At 39.7% G+C, this 25,620-nt stretch overlaps 2 protein-coding genes across 3 annotated transcripts; one reads left to right on the forward strand and one right to left on the reverse strand.

The window, feature by feature from the left end:
- Window positions 1-1,684: 1,684 nt before the first annotated feature.
- Window positions 1,685-9,507, forward strand: LOC122775884 (tensin-2-like). The gene is made up of 4 exons (XM_044036090.1): window positions 1,685-2,329; window positions 9,207-9,312; window positions 9,402-9,439; window positions 9,496-9,507. The coding sequence occupies exons 1-4, from the start codon at window positions 2,207-2,209 to the stop codon at window positions 9,505-9,507; spliced, it is 279 nt and encodes a 92-aa protein (XP_043892025.1). The 5' UTR covers window positions 1,685-2,206.
- Window positions 9,508-14,429: 4,922 nt separating this feature from the next.
- Window positions 14,430-25,193, reverse strand: neto2b (neuropilin (NRP) and tolloid (TLL)-like 2b). 2 transcript variants are annotated; one of them, XM_044035276.1, is made up of 12 exons: window positions 24,865-25,193; window positions 22,814-22,870; window positions 21,441-21,599; window positions 20,350-20,598; window positions 20,122-20,169; window positions 19,856-19,983; window positions 18,314-18,415; window positions 18,017-18,143; window positions 16,691-16,804; window positions 16,210-16,340; window positions 16,031-16,123; window positions 14,430-15,103 (listed from the first exon to the last, which is right to left on the reverse strand). In XM_044035276.1, exons 2-12 carry the CDS (start codon window positions 22,863-22,865, stop codon window positions 14,651-14,653), a joined length of 1,656 nt encoding a protein of 551 aa, XP_043891211.1. In that variant the 5' UTR covers window positions 22,866-22,870; window positions 24,865-25,193; the 3' UTR covers window positions 14,430-14,650. The 2 variants fall into 2 exon arrangements, with proteins under 2 accessions (XP_043891211.1, XP_043891210.1); XM_044035275.1 differs by having other exon boundaries at window positions 24,861-25,193.
- Between the last annotated feature and the right edge of the window lie 427 nt (window positions 25,194-25,620).

The following is a 25,620-nucleotide window of genomic DNA, read 5'->3' on the forward strand; positions in this document are numbered from 1 at the left end:
CAGCCTGACAGTGAGTGTCTCCCACAGTGCATTCAGTGAAGTAAACCATGATCATGCACTGATTATGGTCTGTTTTTGACAGTTACACTTGTCTGCTGATGTCTTTCTCGGAGCTGTGATAAAGAGGCATCTTTGAAAGCTGCAGAGAATCTTCACTTGCTAAAATGCCTGATGGTTTGTCACCTAATTTAGCTCACAACTCACACAGTTTTCTGCCTCGTGTTTTTGACCAAAGACTGCTTTGTATAGCCCAACTGTGGGCTTAAAACGTGCTTTCAGAAAGGGCTAATTGTTGGGAGATTTTTTTTTCCCCTCACGGCCCTAAAACCCTCCAGCTTGAAGCAGGATTTTGTCCAGAAAAACCAGTGAGACGAAACAGTACAGTAGCCTTACTCAGAGAGAAACTCAACAGGGGATGGAAGATTTAAACACAGAGCCGATCATTGTCTTCATTTGGGGGGAGCACACAACTAAAAGGGTAAAGATGGGACATTAATGTTTGGTGTCATATGTCCTATTACTATTATATTTGTATAGGAGTTCATTTCATATACAAATCCCATTTCCAGAAAGGTTGCTCTACTGTATGTGACGCTTGCTATAAATGCAACAAAAACAACGAAAATGTGTAATTGGTTGAATGACTTGTAATTGAACAGATAGAATTACAAAGAAAAGAATTTCAGTGTTTCCACTGACAAAACTGATTTTGCAAACGCATTAAACGGTTTCATAATCCGCAGGTTAACCAGGAACAGATGAGGGCACGGAAATTGGGAATAAGAGGAGAATCCATGGGTCGTGGTTCACCATTTTGTGCCAAACTTCATGGGAGAATAGAATGTTTCTCAATGCGAGTTTGCACAGAATTGAAGTCTTTCACCATCTGCAGTTCATTATGTCATGAAAAGATTGAGGGAGTCAGGAGGAATCTCAGGACATAAAAGGCATAAATAAAGGGTGCAAATCGCTGCTGAATGTGCAGGAGAATGTTGGAGCGACGTCTCGGTTATTTCAACACGACAGCAGCAGTTCTGCACACAGCGTGGCTTCATCGCCACAGAGTGCGTGTCCTTGACTGGTCCTGCCTGCAGTCCACATCAGTCTCCTTTTGAAAATGTTTGGCTCCTCCCGATGAGGACGACCTCGGGCAATGACGACCTCACACTGTTGAGCATCTGCAATTCCCATAGAATTAAAAAGTGAAATTAAAAGAAAAGGAGATGTGACCCGGTGTCCCAACTCCTTTTGAGTTGGTGAAAACGTTCGTTCTGTCCGTTAAATAAAGTTTCAAGTCAGTGTCCAAACTTTTTTGGGAAATGGGTTTGTATGATAAATCCCAAATGACAAATACAAGATCTCATTTTAAGGCCAGTTTGCTCCTTTCACCCCCTTCTGTCCCCCCATAAATACCCAAGCATGTGGTCAAATGTCGTCACTTTTTCGCAACAAGCTGAGGAAATGGGGAGAAGTGGGATCAATGCATTCAAGCCTCTCCAGGATGTTCTTGTGTACAGAGTTACAGTCTGCGGGGATTCCTTGTGTGAAAGAAGCTCTATCTGATCACTCCCTTGTGCGGAAGAAGAGAGTGAGAGGGGCTGAAATGAAGCCAAAGGAAAAGGGGAAGGGCCTGACATCAGCAAGCCAAAACAGCTGCCCCCTTCTCCCCCATGGAGGGAGACAGCAAGAGGGGGACTGATGGAGTAAGAGAGAGAGAGAGTAGGGGAGACTGTAGGGTCTGTGAGTGAGGAGAAGTGAGTGGTGTACGTACAGTGGTGGTCTGTAGGGGCTGAAGAGAAGGGAAGAAGGCATTGGCAAGTGGAAAAGGGGAGGAGGTGGTGAGTGTGTGTGTTTGCATGCTTTCACAGTGAGGAAAGCTAGAGACTAAGGGACACGGCAGAGTGTGAGTGGAGGGGGCAAGGAAAGAGGTGAAGGTCTCTGCTTGGTTTTTGGAGAGGAAGAAGAGTAGAAGGAGGGGGTGCGGGGGGTCATCTGGAGTGGATTTCAAGACAGGACAAGCTGTCAGCGAGAAGGGCCGGGGTGTGAGGAGTCACTTGGGAAGAAGGAACATGCTGGAGAAGGAGATGTGAGCCCTTCATCACATGAAGAGAAGAGGACTTTCCCAACTGAAGCACTTGTCTGAGAGGAGCGGTTGAGGAAGAGTTGGGGATATTGAGGAGGAAGAGAGAAGGTGTCTGCTGGAAGTATGGGGTGCATTCACAGCACGGGCACTGGCAAGGTGAAGAAACATGGACCAGATACTGACACAGGGGAAATCCTTATAAAGACGGAACCGGAGGTGCATCCTGAAATCCTGCACCTTGCTGAGGTAAGCACTCTTATGGGATATGGTACGCATGCCTGCTGCACACTGAGCCAAATGTGCTGCTCATAATATCCTCAGTCCGTTGGTAGCACAGAAAAATTCCTGGACATTCCAAAAAGCATTCTGGATATTTGGACGTGTATGGTCACGTGGCAGCGCTTCCAAAAGCCTGAAGGTGTTTGTTTGTCTAATTTGACCCAGCAATAATTCTTATATGCAACACGCCAACTGAAGGAATCTGAAAAATTACCCAAATGATATAAAGACCAAAGCAGTTCTGGCTCTTCTGTGTGTGTGTGTGTGTCTGTCTGTGGGCTAAATAGAACAGAAGTATCTCATGCCGCACATGCTCGCATACCCAAGGATAAATGTGTTGCTCCTATTTACACCTGCGTGTTCAATATTTAACTGTTATTTTTCAAGAAACATGTCAAACAATGGAATCAACAGACATGCAAGACAGGGAGTTGGGAGTATTGAGTGAGGACATTTTGGCTGGTCTTCACATTCAGTCTCCCCTTAAAAACCCTTTTTTAATGGTTAAGATTTGATTTTAGGTTTTTAGGATTAGGTTAAGGGTGAGGTTAAGGGGCCACGCAATGCATTATGTCTCACTACGAATGCTGCACAAGCATGTGTGTGTGTGTGTGTGTGTGTACTTGATAGCTGTTAATCATGTCCCTCGGGAGTCAAGGTTCAAAAGGAAGTGGTATAAGTTACTGTCCGGTTTTGACCTGCCGTCCGTCTGTCTGCTGCCTCTATTTAGGAACACGTATGGATTTAGGGGCAAGCCACACTGTCACACACGTAAAGCCTCTGGAGCTCTTGCATACAGTAGAGTTGAAAATAAAAAAAGGGCTTGTGTTGCACAAGAGAATGAGTACACTCTCACATGACTGAAGTGACTTGATAACAGGAGCAGTTGTTTCAAATTGGGTTCATTCACTTGGCTTGTTTTGCTCAGAAATGCACAGTAACTACTGTGTATAATCACTGATCTTGTCAGGACCAGTAGTTCTCATGGAGACCAAAACATGGTCCTAATTGGGCAGAGCTGGTTAAGGTTAGAAATAATGCTTTGTTTTATGAATGGAAATCAATGCTGTGTGTGCATGAGAGCGTGAGAGAGAGAGAAAGTGTGTGTGTGTGTGTATGTGCCAAATTATGATAATATAGTCCCAGCTGAAAGGGTGGACTCTGCAGTGGAGAGGAACAAAATGTGTCATACATGTGAGCTGTCCAGGAGTAATTCTTTAGGTTGTTTTATTCTATTAACCCACACACACACACACACACACACACACACTCTCGTTCCCGCACCTATTTTCAGTATTTTCATGGCTGTCAGAGGTGACTGTCTCTACTCAAGCAGGTTAAAAATACCCTGCCAGAACTTGAGCATACCACTGGCTCGCCACCTGCTCCCGTCCCTTGATTGTGTGTGCGTGTGTGCATGCCACCAAAACTCGAGGTTGCTCCTCCTGCTCTCCAGCATGTAATAAGTTGTGAGGTGTCACTGAAAAAAGCACTCACTCACACAGACTGTGTTTCACTGTCCATTTACATTTCTTATTGTAATATTGGTGTCATTTTTTTTTTTTTACACACTTTCAAATATATAAATCAGTTAAACCTGGCTCACAGGATGTGAGGTCCCACGTTGCAGGACAAAACTTTTTTAGCGAGTTTAGTATCACTCACCGTCACTTAATATCAAGTTATAATGAGTTATTTCTGCTCTTTTATTTATAGATTAATTTTGCATCATAAATCCGTTTTTATTGTGAGCTATTTATTGTTACATATGTCATCATAAATATTGTTATGTCGGGTACTTTTTCTCAAAAGGTTGTCCATACTCGGTGGCCCCCAGGTCATTAAACGGAAACAAGTAATCCAGGAGTCGGCCATGTTGCTCAGTCACAGACAACACAGACAGCGGTCATTTCATAACCAAGTCAAGCAGTCAACTGGACAGAAACACACGTTATAAGAAAATACCTCCAAAAAAAAATCTAAATCCCAATACAACCAGGTGCAATATCTAAATCAGAAGAATCAGAAGAAATCTTGCCCATCAGATCAGAGCATGTGTTGTTCAAAATCTGTCAGAATAAACGCAATATGATTTTCTTTGACCATGTCGTGCAGCTCTTGCTTCGGTGTCTGCTGCCTCTATATTGTGTATCTGCAAATGCTTACATCACCCACTGTTGCGAGTTACTGTTGCCTGTTTATTCTTTCAAACCAGTGTGGTCATTCTCCTCTGACCTCTGGCATCAACGAGGCATTTTCACCCAGAGAAGTGAAGAGCTTGAGGCTCTCTGCTGTGGTCATACATGCTTGGAGAATGACACAGACTTTGGCTGCAAAGATCTGAGAGGGGTGGGGTTCCTCAATACTGCAATTCAATACTGGAACTCCGCTGATAGTCACGAGTGCCTCTGGAGACTGAGCGTCCACATTTCCTCTCTGCTGGTACTGAACATCCAGGAAAGTTAGTGAGCACAATATCATGAGCAGCTGCCGTCTGATCCAAATTCTACTTTTTTTCCGCCTTAACAATCAAATTAATCTTCGACTCACTATTTCCTTTTGCTCTTCCAGTATTCATTGATCTGTGACAAATGGGGGGAAATAACTGGGTGTGTTTCACAATTGTGTGATCACATTGAGAGACACATGAGTCATTTAATCTGTGTCCACTCACAGGCCGTTTTATTAGGTACACAGGACACGACAACTAATAAAGTGACAGACACAGGATGTGGGCTGGTCATGAGATGATGTTCTGCATACCGGTCCGGTCACTCTCCTAAACTCTAGAGATGGTTGTGCTTGAAAATCACAGTAGGTCAGCAACTTCTTAAATACCCAGACCAGCCCGTCTGACAGCAGCAACCATGTCACGTTCAAAGTCACAGAAATCACATTTATTCTCCGCTCTGATCCTCGGTTTGAACTTCAACAGGTCGCCCTGACCATGTCTACATGAATAAATGCATTCCATGTGATTGCAGTCACCAGCGTTGTATGAATAGTTAGGTTAAGCACTGGTTTCATTGTGTATACTATTCTATTTTCTGTTTTTGTTTTTAATTATTATCTTATCTCGTCTTATTTGCTTCTAAAATCAGCAGAACAGGTGTACCTAATAAAGTGGCCATTAAGTATAATGCCTTTATCTGACAGATGACTGCAACAAAATCTGCTAACAAATGTAAGACACATTTTTATACACATGAAAACTCTTCATAAGAAGCATTAAAGTAACAACTAATTTGAATCTTTTGCTGCCAGCCAGTGGTTTTAATCTGCTGAGCTGCACTGACATAATTTGACCACTAAGAGGCGCCCTTGACTCATCCTGCTTTCTCAGAGAAATTTAAGTGATACAATTTTAAAAAAAAAGTGATTTTCAGTGAGGTTTCTGAAAGGAAACTGATAAAATATTTAGATGTGGCATTTTATTTTTAGGATATTTTCTCGTAGTGTATTTTTAAGTTAGAGAAGCCACTGCACTTTCCAAATGACCATGTATCTAATGTTGAATGTTTAGTACTGTTGTAGTATTGTCTCATATACTGTATGTACTCTGATGTTTTCTGTGCCAATAAAAACAACATTTTTATTTTAAAGCAGTTTAACACTTATTTTGGGTTGTATGCTAAATTTCTTAAATGTCACACACAAGATTAAAGTTAAAGTTAATGTTGCATAGAAATGGCATCCTGAGCAGAAAATAAATAGATATAATAGTCACACTCCTTTGTTTTAGCTGCTGGTCTAGAAACACGTTCATTTCACTTGTTGCCCTTTTTTATATATATTGTTCTGATTAACTGCAGAAAGAATAATTGTTTTCTCTAGCTTAATTCACTAATAACAGTTTTTTGTTTGTTTTTTTAATCCTGCAGGTGAATTCAGGTCAGGTTAATAAAGGGTCACCACCATTGTAGGTCATTACATAAGTCCATCAATTCCACACCCACGAGTTTCATGAGTTATGTAATAACATTTAAAATTTAAATGGAGAAATGTTGTGACGAATAACCTCTTTCCTCATGTGCCCCTTTTTTGTCTGATTCTGTTTGCTCAGAGTGGATGGCAGAGTTTACAGCAGTAGCCATTCATCATAACGACAGACACCATGTCAATACTTAGCTGACATGTTCTCTGCTGCTTTGATTTTAAGATCAATACCTACAACATAATGATAATGTGTTCCATCCGTCCCACTCAGTGACCAAAAATAAACAAAGCTTTTCAACCTGATTTTGTTTGGGGTTTTCTTTGGGGATTAATAAAAATAATTATTGATGATGTTTTTAATTTGATGCAGCAATGATTACAACTATTTTAACACAACGTGTGACTTCTGGTGCAAAGATGCCCCTGCGACTTTATTTCCTATCGGTGCCCTTCAAATCAAAAAGGGTGCCGTTATAATGCCCCAAACTGTGTACTTAGAGGAAATTATAGTCAGTACTGTATAGAAAATGCCCATCTTGATAATAGAAAGTGATGCTGTGTTGTAAAGGATGTCCCTGTATAGTTTACACAGTTGTGTGAGAATGTGGGAAATTACGTAATCTGTGCTCACCCCTGATGGCACATTGAAAGTTACAGATGTGCTTTTAGCAGCCAAATATTCAGATATTTCCAACTTGAATTAGTACAGACTGGGAAAAGAATTTCCAATAGACATTGTTCAGTGGACTTTTTTGCCAAAGACTCTGGTGAATTGAGTCAGTGTGGTAGTAGCTGAGTAAACAAGCTATTTTTTATTTTGTATTGTGAAAACATTGAAAAACCTTTGACAAAAGCATTCTGTCAAAAGTTCCGGTTTACCTGTACCCGGAACCCTACCGGTGATTAATTAGCGACGCACACAACAGAGTGACGTAGGTGAAAAACTTGTAGTGATGCTTTTTATTCAGATTAAACCAGCAGGTTTAAAGTGTTTTCCTGCCGTTAAATCTAAGGATAATGATTGCCAGCATTTCTGTAAGTATTAATGAGGGGTTTTCAGTGTCAATTGTATATTTCTAATGTAGTTTTATTCATTCATGAGAGTAGTGGTTAGCACTGTTGCTGCAAGAAGACCCGGGTTCGAGACCCGGTCGGCGCAAGGGTCTGCATATTCTCCCAGTGTGTGCGTGCGGTTTCTCCGGGTTCGCCGGGTTCTCCGAATTAATTACTACCCAGAACGACGTTGTAGATATCTGCAACTGGAATGAGAGATACCTTCATTTATATCCATAACTGAGTTGTCGCTATCTAGAATGACAAACCCCATACACATGAATGGCAAACGTGACGTCACATATAGACTTTATTGCTTAATGTTGTGCTTTGCTGGTCTTTGTGGTATGTGTAGCTTCATTTTAACTCACGAGTATTGCTGATTTATCTTTACGCAAAAAAATGTATTTCACAAAATCTGTTAAATAATAAAAGATACGATAATCCCAATCCAAGGATAGTTGCAAATGCACATTAGCATGGAATAAGGTAACAATAATTAGTCAACGTGCGTAAAAAAACACAAGGAAGTTAAGTGAGGTATACAAAGTGAATATTTACAACATGGACGTATGAGTGTTATGAGTTGTGATTGATTTATTTATTTATTTTAATGTTATTCTTTCTTTTCAAATGCAAACATGAAGAGAGATATTAGTGTAATGGAAAGATTATTTTGGGGAGTTTTGGGGAGTGAATCCAGGGATCTGCACATTATGTAACTGAACAAAGCTGAAGGTAAAGTCACATAAAACATTAATTATATATTTCTATTCATGAAGAATGTAAGCAGCACACACGCCACAGAGGCACTGCTGTTTTATAATACATGTGTGTGTTTTCCTCTGCACTCACGATTCGAGATGATGGGCAAAGTGTTTGTGAAGGTATATCTGAGCTGGTGTACATGTGCAGTCACCTTCCAGAGTAAAATTCAATGCTGCTTCTGTTTAGGGAAAATCCAGGGAATGGAAAAAGAAAAAAAAGAAAAAGTGCCAGTGCTGAAGAATGTTTTTTTAAGGCCAGAAAATGCATCAAGACAGGAAACGAAAACAGGAAAAGGTGGGCAGGTATGTTGTTAGTGGCCCTCCATCTTCCATCCCACTGACACACACAGCTCTCCTTTTAAGGCCTCTCTTTGATTGTACAGCTTAAACTGTTATTCCTACCCTTAACCATAACAAGTTATTTCTTAACACTAACCTTACCCCAGCCACAATTCAAATCTTAGCCCTAAACTTAACCATTTTCTCAGAAATCAGGTTTTGCCTCATTGTCTCCATGACAACTACTGGTCCTAACAAGGTCAGTGTGTAGGCCAGAAAAAGGTCCTAAAGAGGGAAGAACTACACACACCCTCTCTGTCTAAGGAAAGATTGAATGGTTGAAGGTGCCTCTCAGAAGCTGTTACTCTGGGTGGGTATTACCACAACTGTTGAGTATTTGTTTATAAAAAGAAAAATCCATGGATTATGACTCAGAGTATTACATTTATTTGCCTTTAGGAAGAAAACTCTCACTGGGAAGGCATGACTGTGTGCACACATGTGCACACATTAGGTGAAACAGTTATTCACTTCTTTACACACCTGTCAGTCTGGCTATACTATAATATACTGTATGTAGTATGAGTATCCTGGAGAGGAACAACCCTAGCTTCTTCATCCAAAAATCCTGCCAAAATTGTAAGTAATGTCTGGTTTAAAAAATGCCAAGAAGTGGGCAGGGAGCAGTGAGTGAGTGAATGGGGTGGGAAAGGAGATGTGAGGGAGCACCGCAGGGGGTGTGATCATCTGCACAATGTAGAGGAGACACACAGCATGTGATCAGATTTTACTCTTGTGTGTGTCTGCAGCTCGCCAAAGCTGGGAGCCACACCTTCATGGAGAAGAGCTTCAAGAAGAGACGGATATGTGAAGTGTGCAAGCACAACATCATCAACCCCGGGGCTTTTTGCAAGGGTGAGTTCACCTCCCTGTCAGTTCACGCGACAGAGCCTGAGACACAACTGGAGAGCGCTGATACAATAAACTCTCCCTTCTGTTTGCAGAATGCAAGGCTGCAGTTCACAAGTCCTGTGAAGCCAAGGTAAGATGACATGACTTATCCCTCTGTACTGAGCAAACTGTGCACCTGTGACACAGGTCATTGGGTAGTGTGAGGTTAATGTGATGTGGAGTAAGCCATGTGCACTGACCTAGATGTCTGCGTAAAGAAGGCCTCCCTCCTGAACAGCTACCAGGTTACAATGAGTAATTCAGTCATGTGGTAACATGACATAGCAGGAATTGTTGACAGTCGTCGTGCACACAGGTAGATTCTGTGTGTGTCATTTTGCCATTTATTTTACATTAACCCCAATATTTGCAAACAAGGAAAGGAGATTTCAAGAATTGTGTTCATCTTGTTGAAGACATTTTCATAGATTTAGGTCTTTTGAGAATTTTTTTCAGAAATTGTTTTTTAGGAGACATTCTGTATATCAGGGGGTTCTTATGCACTACCTGCTTGTGAAATGAACAGCCATTCCAAATCTTTTGTCTGGGCATCAGACTTTTCATTTCCCTGTAGGTGTGTTTAATTATTTATATTTGTATTTAATTATACTGTTTTATAATAAATTGAATGAAACTGAATATGGAAGTGAAAGTTGATTATACACTCACAGGCCACTTTAATAGGTACACAGACAACTAATAAAGTGGCAGGAGTGGCACCCACCCAGTTTTCTGCTTCATGGTTAAATGAGTTGAGGGTTCAGTGAGTGGTTTCTGAGGTACTGTTGTATCATTTCAAACTAGTCTGACAGGCATGGTGTAATATAGGATTCTGGCATTGTCACAAAATATCACAGTATCGCAATACTGCTATTACAGTTCTGAAATGAAATGAAATCCACCTCCTTTGACCACCATACACTGACCTGAAAGGGGAGGGGTCATGTTACTCAATGCCACACAACCTCAGATTTCTGCACTCTGTTTTGAGGAGTCATTAAAAAGAGGCGCTGTATGACAGATACATTTTTAATACCTTGACTTTTTAATACTGTGGTATACCTGAGAACTGGTTATCAGCTCATGCATAATCCAGCAAAGGTATTTTGTCCACATCAAGTTGCCAGGATAATATAGACTACAATGCCAAACAAATGACTGTGTTTTGTAATATCTGTGATATTTTGTACCAGAAGTGTTTTCTCGAACACTATCTGTCCCCAGCTTATGTCAAACAACTGGCAGTTGCTGCCTCTGATCTCATGTGACCCAGCTCACTGTAGCTCCACATCACACAGCACTGACTGAGCTCATGACCTTGCTGTAACACTCTCTCATTTGCTCTCTGTCTCTATTGCCTTTATTACTCAGCTCAGCTCAAGTCCACATAATCTTGATTTAACCAGGGAAAACCAGCAGGTGCACGGCAAACACAATATATGTGAGTTTAAGCTATATGATAAAATATGAAAATATAAAAACTTTTTGCAAAATTTACATTGTTACATAAAAATACCATATATTATAAATCTATAACTAAATTAATTGTCAACTATTTCAATAATCAATTATTTGGTTTTAATAATTATAACAAGTGTTCTGATTTGTCAGCTTCCTAAATGTGAATATTTTATGTTCCATTGCTCCATTTGACAAAGAAATCATTAAAACAGGAACGTTTTGGTTTGTGGACAAAACAAGACATCTAAGGACATTTTTCCACATTTTCTGACACTTAACGGATCAAACGAATATGATTGTTAATTGACAGATTAATCGATTATAAAAATAATTGTTAGTTGCAAGAGGGTCCAGCCAATACAGGAGATATAAGATATCGCAATATAAAATATTCACAAAATATTAATGAGAGTGCTAAAACATCAACATGTGTGCCATAAAATGTACGCATTCTATGATAAAAGAGGGCAAAACGTTCTTGAGAGTGAGTCGTGTCCATTGTTGCTGAGATTGATGAGTGATGTTCAAGTAAACTGGCAGTTTATTTTGAATAGAAGGTAGTGTTGTTGTAAGTGACAGCCATCCTACCTTCTAATAGAGGATACAAGGATGGGTCCTAAATTTAATGTGTGTGCACAATCATACTCACATACTCTAATGGTGTGTGATTGAACCGCCAGCTGTTAAGCCCGAGCAACACACATTAAACAGTGGATTATTATTTTTGTCATACTCGTCCCCCTGGTTGCCACAGCGATAACCTGGCTTCAGAAGTATCTCTACCCCCATTTTTTATGAGAGCAGAGATGAAATAAGTGAGATAAATGAATCATAACTTTGACTCAACAACACATAAGGAGACATTCTGTAAAGCCTGAATATGTGACCTATAAACACACATCCCCAGGATGTCCATATGAGACGTTGTGCATTATTCCCACAGCAATTTACCAAGGATGCGCCTACGACATGAATCTGTATACATTTTTTCCCCTCGAAATATTTATAAATCCAGGGCACTGACATTGTTTGAAACTAAATTGGATGATGTGGTGTTTGTATTTTCCTCAAACTGCTATAGTTTTGGGACACAGTGGATTTAGTCTGGCTGGCGTCAGTTTGAAAAGCTTAAATATTTTTAAAAATGAATTTTTATATACACTGACAGCTTTATTTGATTTGAAATATCCAATTTTATTCAAGGCTGTGAACAAATGTCAGCTCCTCTTTATTCTTTACCTCTTCTTCTCGTCTGATAATCTAATACCACTGTATATTTAAAACCTTAATGTGCCACATAGATAAGGGTTACTTTTGGGCTGAGAAACCATGGACAAACTAGCTTGGGACCCATATTGTCCACACTTATTTAGAGTTTTGCTGGCTGGGATGTTTTGCTGTTCTCCTTTATTTTTGTAAAATAAAGCTTAAATATAGACTAGACTATACAGTCTATATATGAAAGATAAAACATCAAATTTGAAAACATCACATTACGAGTGACATAAAAACTGAATTTATCAGCTGAATAATTTTAGACCAAATCAAACCTTTTCATTGTCATGTTTTTCATTGTTTTTTTTTTTTATATAGAACAATATTCATTGAACTATATATAACAACACATGACAGGGTTGACTGTGTGTGTTCCCTCTGTACGCGTAGTTGCTCCATTCCGTGCTCAGTGAATTTTCTGAATGCGATTAAGGAACCACACCAGTTTATTAGCTAATGATGGTGATTACTGCTGTTCTGATTACATATGCTGTTTTATTTAATTGTTTGTTTTGCTACCTATCAATAAAATATAATCAGTAGGTCAGCTGTGTCCTCTTTGGTTAACATTTAAACATTCGGTTGCTGAGTCTGTCAACTGTTTTTAGTGTTTTGCGGACGTAGGTTCGGCAGCGGTAAGTTAGGTAGAATATGGTGGAGGATAATTGGATTATACAACAGGATAATGTAGTCCAACTAATTACACGGGAAATTCCACTGAGCATACGCGTGTGTGTGTTTGTGTGACACGCCTATTAAAAGATTTCTGATCAACACACACTTGCAGGGAGGAAGAAACTGCTCCACTGCTACTTTCCCATAATAAAATGTCTTCATTTAATAGAAGATGGGACTTTTCCTGTATCAATGATATTTATTCTTTAACAGGGAGAAAATACACAAAAAGTCCAGGTTATTATTTGACAAACATATTCTTAATGGACTTCACTTGCTTTACAATAAAAATGGGTTTTAACAGACAAAGCACAGCATTGGAATCTCACGTCTCTTCCTCCTGTGTGAGTTCTCCCAAACTGAACTGAGCTGAAAAGTTCTTCCTTTTGTATTTAAAGTGTGACAAATACTTTGCCTATTGATCTATTTAAAAGACAGTAGCAGGAAGCTTCCTCACACCGTCTAAGTTGCATTGATACATTTATTGAATTAGAATTCCGTTTTTATTTGCACACACACCAAATTAGAATTTGACCTCATTCTTTTTACACCAGTGCACTCACACAAAGCAGGCACAGGAGCAGTGGGCAGCACAGCCCTTAACCTGTCCTGGGATTTGAACTGGCAACCCTCTAGTTATATAAACTTAATTCCATTCCACTTACAATGTTTCAATACTAGACCTTATTCAGGATTTGAATTCAATAAATTGTCTAAAACGTTTGTCTTGATTGTACATTTATTCTGGAGGTCTCTTACTGAAGATATGAAGATGGACACATACTCGGTCCAGTCAGTTGTGTGTGTATTTATATAAGTGTACAGTGCATTGATGCTGCTTGTACATAGATCCCGTATATTGTTTGTAATATCCAATCCAACTTTATTTATAAAGCACTTTAAAAACAACAACAGCTGAAACAAAGTGCTGTACATCAGAGATAAATAAAACAAATATTATAAATTATATATGTGAGACCTAATATCAATGTAAATAGATGAAATGGGCCTTTTTAAATACAAACTTAAAACATATTTATTCAGTATGGCTTTTAATACCAGGCTTGCATGTTTTTAATTGAACTTTCATGCTTTCATTTATGTTTCAACAATATGTTTTTACCTACATTGTGTCTGTAATGCTTTTATTTTGTAAAGCACTGGTCAACTGTGGGTTGTTGTAAAAGGCTCGAGAAATAAATAAATAAACAAATAAATAAAGTGTCTATGACTGAGGTTGATGAATTTTTTGTTACACAAGTTACTAAGGACGATGTATAGTGCGATTCATGTATTTATATAATGGATAAACGTATTCTTATAACTATAAGTTGTAACTGTATTTAAAGCTCCACTGTGGAACCTCTATCGCCCCCTGTGGATTTTGGAGTAATTACCAAAACACTGCAGTCTCCATGTCCTAGTTTTCTCTCCTCTGCCCTCACCCAGTCACACACACACAGAAAGAGAGAGAGAAAGAGAGAGAGAGAGGGAGAGAAAGAGAAAGAAAGAGAAAGAGAGGGGGAGAGAGAGGGAGAGAGTTTTCTCCAGTTTCCTCCCACAGTCCAAAAACATGCAGAGGTTAAGTGAACACTCTAAATTGGCTGTAGGTGTGAATGAGTCACCCTGTGACCGTCATGTGGATGATAAAGCCGTAGACAATGGACGGATGGATGTATTTATATTATTTATTTATCATGGCTTTCATTACTTGTCCAGACAAACCACACAGAACAACAACATTGAAACAGTATGTTTCTTTCAGCTGCCTAAGATCCATACCCATGGTGCACTAGTGGTGTTTTGTCAACTTCAACAAACAACCACTACAAAAATGTAAATTAGTGAAGTAAATTGATCAGTGCAGGTTAAACTGCCTTGTCTGTTCTCTTCATAGGTCCATGGACAAAGATCTTTGTTGAGCCATTTCATAGTTCCCTCTGCGGCTTCCTGCCCTGCGCACATACACATCATACCTGCCGTCCTCCTCCTCCTCCTCTTCCTCCTCCTCCATCACCCGGTCGTGCCGCTCCATCGCTCTGTCTGTAACACTGTGATGGCCCTGTGTTCGGCCCGGTTTCATGCTTGGCCAACTCTTCTTACGCAGACTGCTGTTAAAGTCCCTGAAGGGAGGCAAGGTCCCGTGGAAGTCCCCTCTGAAAGGAAGCAGCTCCATGGATCCTCTCTCCAGACAATGTGCATCCTGACTGGCTTTGATGGAGTTGACAGAGACCTGAGAGCCACAGTGGTGTTCGTGTACACAGCGTGAGGCTGACGAGGATCTCCTGAGCCCCTGCAGGGACTGCAGTTCTTCTGATAAATCCCCAAGATCCCCAGACATTTCCTGAAAATAATAATATTTCCAGTTTACAAAGAACTTGAAGACTATAGCTGTATTTCTATCAAGTGGAACGGTTCAGTCTGGTACAGTACGGTATGTATTTTTTGCATTTCCAATGCAATAGAACCAAAATAACCAGTCCTTATCGTTCCATTTTTTGGAACCCTTCTCTAAGGGTACTAAAAAATAATGATAAATGATAAAGCCCCTTTTCCACCTATGCTCCCAGCTCGCCTCACTCAACATGAAATTGCCGTGACTCCGTTTTACACACACAAACGAGTGACTAGTGACTTGAAAAGTAGTTGTTTTCAGTGTAACTGAATCACTAGAATCAGTTAATTAAAACTATTTGTTCAGTACTTCCTTCATGACCACAGGAGCACAGACTCTGTCTGACACAGTCATTAGACTGAAATACAGAGGCAGGGTTTGTGATGCCGCTCGCTGTCGCTAAATAAACCAGACTCCTCTGTTAAATATTGAGATTTTACACATTTCCCTGGTAATTGTTGGAGGCGAGGCGAGGCGAGGCGAGTCAATCCGGTGGAAACACGCCCTAAGTTCAGGATGGAGCTAGACCGGCTCCACCCACGAAAGTCAGCTGATTGGGCGACAGAAAAATGTCACTCCTTTGCGTTTGGTTTAAATATGCCATGAACGTTGGGGCACTCAACCACTAAAGAGAGGGGAAAAAAGATGTAGGAAAATAAGAGCTGCTAGATGTCCTCCATTGTTGTCTCTTGTGTTGTTGTCTTCTTTTTTTGTCGTTTTTCGATATCTTGGTACTGGTACAACGTCACGCAGCCATCAGGCACAGCGCACCGCACCGACCGAGTATAGACACTGTTCTCAGTCGCAATGCAAGCCTGACCCCGGGCTTTATTAAACCATGATGGAAACACAATAATCTCACAGTACTTGACTAACCTTGTCTCTGAGGGTAAAAAGTTCATAATGAGGGGGATCAAACTCCTCCTCGAACTCCCCCCGGTGAAACAGGTCATTCTTTCGCACCAACACCTTCAAAATATAATAGAAAAAAAACTTAGTTCAGTCGCTAACCTTACACAAATGTTGTATTTGTGACATTACAGTGACTTTATTACCTTTTTCCGCGGCTGTTTGACCTGCACTAGGATGGAGATAATAAGCAGCAGCAGCACCACTCCAGTAGACACACAGATTACAGTTCCGTGGGTTTTCGTAATCTGGTGAAAGAGACCTTTGTTCTTTTTCTCTGGATGACAGAAATGAAGAGAAGTGAAATAGTATCTCCATTCAGAGGCTCTGAGGGAACATCAGTCATTGACTCATCACTGCGTGCCCATCAGGACAGTCTGTATCTTTGGCTGCCAGGAACAATTCTGAGCCAAAGCTCTGATAAAGCACAGACATCTTGATTGACTGAGGTCAGTAAGAGCCACATCTCAACCTAAATGGCCACAGAAATCACAGAGCGTTCCAACAATCACGACAGGACGATAAATAACTGATAAACTTCCTTGGTGAAACTCCGTAATGAGACACAGCCAGTGTGAAAAGTCATCACAACTATAACAGCAAATTGAATATTTAAACAGTATGTACCTTTGCAGTTGCTTTCATCCCAAGGAAAGACACAGTTTTGTACGCCGTTACACACCAGAGAAGTGTTGATGCACATGTTACTGTGGCAAAAGAACGCGCTGCCCACACACGGTGCTGTAAATGAAAAAACATGTGAGGGAACACATGCATTCATACTGAGTCTGAGTTTTTCATTTAGACAAATGTTACTTATGTAACTCAAAGAAACAAGTTGTCTGGGCTATTTCTACAACATTTCTTTGTGTCCTATATTCAGTGTTAAAATAAACCGATAAAAACAAACAAAATCAGTGCAGGACATAACAAAGAAAACCAAAGAAATAACCTGGAGGGGAAATCTGTGTATTCATTAACAATTGATAAAAGAAAATGGCTGACAAACGTAAATACTTAAGCAATTCAGAGTATATTTTTTTAAACTTGTCAGCCATTTTATTGATTTGGTGTAAATAAACGGCTCGTTATCAGGTGTCTGCAGTGCGCGCTGATTTGAATCACATGTGCTGGAGCAGGTAAACATGCAGGGCAGTGACTCCTCACAGGACCACAATTGAGAAACACTGTTGTAATGCTTTAAGATTAATGTAGGAGCAAAAACAGTATTTTTTATTTTTTTAATTTTTTTTTTAATCTGACATTGCAAAAAACTAACAGTGGATTAAAATCAATGTTGCTGCTAATCATTGACCCATCTCAGGGCCTGATGATGATACTAATGGTAATAATAATAATAATCATAATAACTAAATATTCCTTGAAATGCCTTTTATGAAAATCATTGAAGTTTATCTGTTTTATTTTATAGAAATGTTGAGAGTTGTGAAAACATACTGGCCTTTAAAAGGTTAAAATCCCAACACTATAATATTTGATATATATTGTATATTTCAGGCTGAAGTAGTTTTAAAAGACTGACATTTTTGAAGTTGAAAAACTATATTACTATATAATGTTTTTACAGCTGTTTTTTTGGAAGGTGGCATTTTCCGCCACTAGGAACAAATGAGTAAGTTCTTGCGTAGCTTAGCCATTTGAAGCTAATTTAAGGAACTGAGATGACAGTTCTAAGGTTTTACCAAAAATAAACATCCTCTGGAAAATTTGAGCTATATTCATTCAACACAGCCAAATGGCTGAATAAAAAATAAAATGGCAGGAAATGTCTCTAGGAACTCTTTAGGGTTATCAATAAAAACTATTCAGAACCAGTTTTACTGAATAGAGATCACAAGAGAGTGCAATAACAGATCTGTCGGCAGTCATATTTTCAAACTAAACAAAAAGGAAACTGGTCAAAATGTCAAATGTCAGAGGTTAAAAACTCACGGTCCGAAAAGGAGGTGAACAGCATCCTGAATCGGCTGAGGCGGCTCGCCTCATCAGCCCACATCCTCACTACTCCCACACCAGTGTCCAGCATGATGTCGTTAGCTACTGTGCTGCAAAACTTGGCCTGCAAAAAACCACACATCAGTGTCCCTCACAGCTCTGGATGTGTCGTCTCACTGAGGCCGAGGTCTGTAGCATTTCAGCATATTTGACACAAATCAAGTGCATCAGAACAACAGACTTTGATTTTTATAATATTTATGAAAAATCAAATATGATAAATGAATATGTTACCTTTAGGTCCTCAATGGCATTGCTGCCATCATAAACAGCCACAAAGTTTTTCTTGCACTCATTTGAGTTTTCCATCTGGTATTCCAAGAATCGTAGGTAAATCTGGAAGAAGTGATAACGATGATTTATGTTTGTTTAATGTACATTTAATTCATGCAGTCGTGGCAAGGCAAGGCAGCTTTATGTGTACAGCACATTTCATTTTCACAGGGACAACTCAATGTGCTTTATATTAAAAAACAAAACAACCGTTAAAAGTTGGAAATGTTGAAACACACAATTTGAACAAAACCCAGTTATAACAAAAAATTAAATAAATAAATAAGGAACAACGGCATGTAGACTAGTGGAGCCAGGAATCAAACCCACAACCTTCAAGTTGAAAGACGACTTGCCCCAAATATATACAGTAGAACAGTATTTATGATTTTCCACCACCAGAGGAGGCTTGTGTACCACAGTTTGAGAAGCATGGAGTAAGACTGATTAGAGCATAAAACCATAATTTAGCTATAAAATGATTAAGATTACAATTTCTCACAATTTGACATTTTAAAGCAACACTACACTTAAACAAACGTTAATGGATAATATGTCATGTTCAATGTCTGGCCATAAACCAGTGGTCAGCAGCATCAGTTTCTTGCCAAGCAGATAATTTCAAAAATGATCCACTCTGTAACAGTGATGTTTACTCTCGTTATCTTCCTTTTCTTTGGATTCAGGGGCTGGTGCTCTTTCTTCAGCAACACAATAAATATGACCCTCCATCCTCAAAAACACTAAAAACATGCCGCATTTAACTCCTCTCAGCACGCTCTCCCTCTCCATGATCTCCACTACAACTGCCTCCTTGGTCACGTGACATAATTTCTTCTTCGTGGCTGGAGTTGGCTTTCCCACTGCGACATTCCACGTGTTTGTCCGCGTAGGCTCCTGTAGAAACATGGCGTGTGGCACTCATGGAGGACTTTGCGGTAGCGGCCTGTGCTTTTTTGTTATAATTTGCTTTTTCTAAGGCCACGAAATTCATACAATAATTATTATACAGCGATTATACAAAACAGGTGTCCATTTTATTGACAGTAAATTTGATTTTTGCTAATATAGACTCAGAAATACGACAAACTGTACCTTTAAGCTTATCTTCGCAAAAAATACAATTTATACAAAAGAGAACTCAAAGAGATTCTGTTACTGAAAGTAAAAGTCAATGAAATGACGCACAATAATTACGAACAGTACACAAAGAGAAAATGTAAACATCTGATACATATTTGTGTCTTTTCTTAAAACAAGATTTCGTGTTTTTCGTAACAAGTGATTAAAGGCAATATCCACATGAACTGCAGACAGCGCCCCAAAAATGTAGGTTACTTTTTAGCTACTTTCGTAACTAATACATTTACTAAATGAGTTGTTTTTGTAGATGAAGATTGGACGTTTTAGATTAGAAGAAAATTGACCCAATATTCAATGACTTCATTCAACTGTACCTGCCGACCTTACGCCCTCAACAGTAAACTCCATCAAAGCCCATACCCTGTTGTTTGTTGGTGCTCGTATCGTCCATATGCAGTCCACTGCCTGGTCCGGCTTCACTTTGTACTCTTCGTCCACCTGACTGGAGCGGATCAGCCCGTCAGCTCCAAACAGCTCAAACTGGCAATCTGACAGGAGTGATAAGAACGTGGAGATGCAGAGGAGGAAAAAGAAGATTAGGAGTGAAACTGTCCTGACTCTGCGTGACACATTTGTCTAAAAATACAAAACTCAATGTATAAGAGAAGGTGTTGTAGTTGCTCTACCTGGAATTGGGTTTAAAAGTCCGCCCACATGCAGATGAAACTCAGGGTCTTTGAGGGAAGCAAACACAATATGAGGGCCATTATCAGTGCAAACACAGGCATTTGATAGACATTCGACGGAAGCCTCGCGTAAGAAGATCACATGAAGATTTAGACAGAGTCAGGATGACGCAGTGAGAACATAGCCATTGAGGGAGCAATAAACACCCTCCAGTGTGTTTGAATCACCTGCAGTAAAGCTGTACTGGACCTGGAAGCCGATTCCTTCCAGCTCTTCATCGCTGAAGAAGCGGATCCACATAAAGCGTCCACTGGAGAGGACGAGGCCCGGACTGGCTGAGCCACAGAAGCGATTGATGAGTGGAGAGAAGCTGAAGGGACCGTCGCGCACCTCGATGTGGTCAAAGCGACACTCGAATGACGTCTCGATGTGGAAGGTGTCGTCAAACACTAGCTCTATTCTTTGGCGGGGCAGAGCTGAGGGAAGCAGGGAAGTCATTCAGGAATATAATCTTGCCACAGAGTGATGAAAACATGACTTCTTTCAGATTTCCCTGAAGGTCGCTGATTTTTTTAGTTTGACAGGAGCCTTGTTTTCAGGATCACATACGGTATGTGCACATGTGACAACAGAGCCTTAAGTATTCAAGAACATAAAGCACATAGATGTAACCAATGCTCATAAATGAATATGTTTGTCCGACATTGCCTTTGTTACCAAGACAGATACCATGAACACATCCTAATTTTTCAATTCGGAAACCCGGACCAAACACATACTGTTAGGATACAAACATTACTTCTTTTTGCCTGAAGCTAAACTATGTTTTTCTTAGCAGGGATGTAAATGTTTACCTTTAACCTTAAAATGATAAGAAGAAGCCACAATACAGAAGAAAAACGTGGCAAAATCCAGAGAGGGGCATTTTTGCTCTCTGTCAGTTTAAATAATTACATTTTTAACTATTTTAAGACTCAACATGCTAACATGTAGCCGCCAGCTAAACGGTGAAACTCTTTCATTTTAGGCCATGTTGAACTCCCTCAAGGCTCATTAATAAAACAACTATTAAAAACAATGTAAATGTTTTCGATTGATAACCTTAAAATGTTCAAATTTCCCCTGAGCAATAACTGACTGGAAGTTAAGGGTTATATTTTAGCCTAAGTTGTACGAGACATTCCATGCATATTGTCCATTACGGGTAGATTAAGAGTAGAGTATGTATATATATATACATATACACAGCATATATACTAGCAATTATACATACTCTTGGTAGCTTCAGCCTTAAGCTCAGTTACACACTGCTGCTTACCTTCCAGTACATAAAGGCACTCCTTGTTGGGGGGGTAAGTGTTTGGGTAGTTGGGGGAGCTGAAGGTGCCGCCATCTGTGTCTCGGACCCAGTTTCCACAGTGATGAGAACGCTGCGGCCACTGAGACGGTTTAACTCCTTTCGATCCTGCACCATCATCTGCACGTGAAATGACAAATCAGACTTCCATCATGACAGAAAATTAAATAGTTCATAGATTAAGTTACTAGATAGAGATGATCCACATGTAAAATCCATGATGAGAATATCACGTCTACATATGACACACTGAGACAAATGTATGGAATGACTGAAGCTAAATACAAAGATAGGAGGGACGTGTACATTAACACTTGGAAAACAAAAGAAACGTCTTACTTATGAACCGTAGAGAATAAAAGCTAACAATAAAGGTCCTGCGTGTAAGAATTAGTGACCTCTAATGGTTTGACAGCATATTGCAATGACTGGAGGACTTCTTCACTTACTCCTCCCTTTCACAAGTCTCTGCCGTCTGTCTGCCATCTCCTCCTTCTACTCTATAATTTCATGTGAGAGGAGCAATTTTTAATTTGTGTAATTAGCTCCTGTAACAAATTAGGAAAATATCCATCATGGTGGAGCAAGTTGGCGCCTTCCATAAGAACAGACTGTAAAAGGCTTATTTCAAGACTACCTAAACCAAATCCTTTTTTATTTTAAAGTGAGACACTTATACAAACATACTCTCTGACTCCTAAACATCTAGTCTGAAGGAAATTCCATCAAATATCTCAAAAGACCATAGTGAATAAGAGCAATTAGATAGATAACTAAAACTGAAATAACATATGAGGGAAACAATCTATGAAATCTACATGATGGCAAGAACATAAGACAGTGTATAAAAGGAGGAAGCAGGTTTGAAAAAGGGTTCCATGACAATTCATTGTTCATTGACAAGGTCATTGTTATAAAGTATGATCCAATTAAGAGGAAAACAGACAAATCATGGCCACAAACCATGAATATTTTTAGTTTTCCTCCTGAAGCCAACCAGGAAATAAGAATATATTGATAGGCCACAAGGGGGCAACTCCACTGGTTGCATAAAGAAGCCTATGGAACATTATCTTCTACTTCTCGGGTGATTTACAGCATCTGTAAACATTTGTCCTGAGGATTTAAAGGTCAGGTTAAACATGATGTCAGGTTTGTGAGCGCTGGGTTCCCATTAAGAGGAATATTGCAAAAATAAAGCAAGGCACGTGTGATTGAATGGGATACGTATGAGTTATGAAAAGACGGAGATATACATGTATGTGTTTGAGAAGTTGAACAATGACACAGTGCAGTTCTTCTGTCAAAGGAGAGCAGCGAAGGATCCATCTTACCTTTAGTCTTCTGTGCTCGAGCAAATCCCTCCTCAATGAACAGGAGAAACATCCAGACTGCAAAAAAAAAAAGAAGAAGCCCAGAGAGTGTGACGAGGGTACGATCGGGGGAATCACGGGAGTAGGAAGATGGAGCTTAGTAGGATTTGTCCGTGCTTGTTCTCTCCTCTGAATCTCTTTATAGATGGAACATAGCAGGAGGTATAGAGTTCAAAACCAGGGATAGAATAATAACTAGCTCCTATTTTTGCTTCCCACTTTACCACTTTTGTGTTGTTTATTCATATAACACAGAGTACAATCTGCTATTTAGACTGTGATGGCAAATACAAAATAGTCTGTTTCACGCAGTCATATCTTGTGCCACATTTGTGCCCAAAATACGACCTAAATACAGAGTTTAGCCTGAAGTCACCAGGCCAAAAGTTCCCTTTGAGTTTTCTCCAAAGTGGCAAACACAGCGATCAGCAGTTGTGGACATTTGGAGGACATGTACTCTGTTTCCAGCAGTGCTGAAAGATTGGCTTACATGTGTCCCTTCTGTTCATGTTGCACTGTGTCGTGATCATTTACCAAATAGCATGTCAAAAAATCTGCAGTGGGTTTCTAGAATCCCTAACTTGCCCACACATGACATGAGTCATGGTCAACACCAGAGCCTGCCTAAGGATCAACCAAGGATGCAGAGCCGAGTTAGCGCCAACTAGCTAACTTAGTCAAGAGGAACCTGAGCAACAGACACCAGAAACACAGTCAAAAAGTTTCTCCAAAGCACATTTCTTACATCTTTCAAGCACTGTTCATCTGCAATTTGCACAGTTCACCTGCAATATCTTATCTTGTTTTCTGTTTTGTTCATCTCTATTTTTCATTCTACTTTATATTGTTCTACAAGTGCTTTTATTTTATTTATGACATTTCAATGTGTGCTGAGAGTCACGGGAGGACATTTTGTTTTGCTTGCATAATAACAATAAATAATCTTGAATCTTGACTTGGTAACTGGGCCTAGCATAGCATCACATGACTTGGCTAAGCATAGACTGTTTAACTTTATGAAATGTTGTATTGAGCTTACTCGCTTAATATGATGTTAGTGATGTGACTGCTTCTAACCTCTCATCTAACCTGGAACCTCATCCTGAACAAAGAAACACAGCAGCCATGTGGTCAAGAAGCCATTTTGATTCTGCCATCTTGTTGTGGTTGGTAGTTTTTGTCAACCGCCAACTTGATTTGTTGTCTAACTGTGTACACACACACACACACACTGTATATAGTTACATTTAGTAGATATTGTTTCAATCGTTGATGAATTTTTAATAAATTCTAATTGTGATTTATCAATTATTAAATTACTTATTAATCATAATCCAAACTGGTAATAATCTTAATTCACAAGACTATTTTTGGAGGTTATGAATTAACGGTTCATTCTTTTGTTTGTTGCCTCTTCAGGACATTTTTCTGTCATAAACACTGACCTTGACAGGACCAGTAATCCTCATGAAGACCAAAACCTAGTCCTGATGAGGCAGAACCAAATTTTTAAAGGAACTGGTTAAGTTTAGGGCTAAGATTTGAATTGTGGTTAAGGTTATGGTTAGGCATTAACTGATTATGTCTTCATTTAGCCTGTTTAATGCAGTGATGCATGTGTGTGTGTGTGGGAGAGAGAGAGATCAGGAGCTGTTACTTCAGCACCACCACAAATATACTTTCAAAACAAAACAAGTAGTTTGGCTTTTTCCAAACTTCAAAACTATAATTTAAGCAGTGTGAATATTGAGCCAAAACACAAACACAAATATAATTTTTATGTTATTATTCTTTATCTATTTTTATGTGTGTATAAGTCAAAAAAGACTTTGTGGCTTTTCTTTCATAATATTGTTGCACAAATCAAAACAAAGATATATCCTACAGAACAAAGTGAAGTGTGTCAGCAGCATGAGCAAGAGTCAGAGTTATTTACCATCTTCATCTTTATCTCTCACTCCTCTTCGGACACAGAAGTAAAGCCTAAAGCATGAATGAGCTCACTCACCTACATTCATCCTCTCAGCTGAAGTCCGTTCTCTGCTTGTTGATTTCAAACTGCAACAGCTTTTTTCTCCTCATCACATCATCATTGGTTCGGATTAACACACACATACATACAAAAATCCAACTTTCACTGTTTCATCCTAATCCCAGTGGTGAAGATAGAAGAAGCTTTTACAGTGAAAACAACTCCTGATTTATCGTCGCACTTCCCCTTTAGAGAAATAATAAATACGCCGCCGTCGTTGTTGTTGCTGCTGCAGAGCGGAAGTCTGCGCCAGTTTGGTTCTTGTTCTCTCACAACAGCTGATCTGTCTGTGGCTCTTTTAACACTGAGCTTGTAGTTGGCGCGAGAAGAGGGGACGAGCTGATGCGCATGTGCAGAATCATACATGAGTAATCATACTGATTGCTATTTAATTAGCAGGTTACATGCAAGCGCACGCTCTCTCTCTCTCACACACACACACATACACACGCACATACACGCACACACACACACACGCAGTCTCGTTTCCATGACTTCAGAGGACATTGCATTGATTTACATTATGGAGTCACTTTCCTGCAGACCTAACCTTAACCTCCTAACTATACAACATGTCTTCACCTTAAAATGTAATCATTTCCCATAAAGTGACTGTAAACTGATGTAGGTCCCCACAACATACGTAATACTTGTAAAACACACACACACAAACGTTTGTGAAGCTATTCTTCTCAGGCCACTGCACTGACCTCCATTCATTTGCGCAGTCCCACTT

Source organism: Solea senegalensis, linkage group LG10 (assembly GCF_019176455.1).
Source record: "Solea senegalensis isolate Sse05_10M linkage group LG10, IFAPA_SoseM_1, whole genome shotgun sequence".
Taxonomy (NCBI): domain Eukaryota; kingdom Metazoa; phylum Chordata; class Actinopteri; order Pleuronectiformes; family Soleidae; genus Solea; species Solea senegalensis.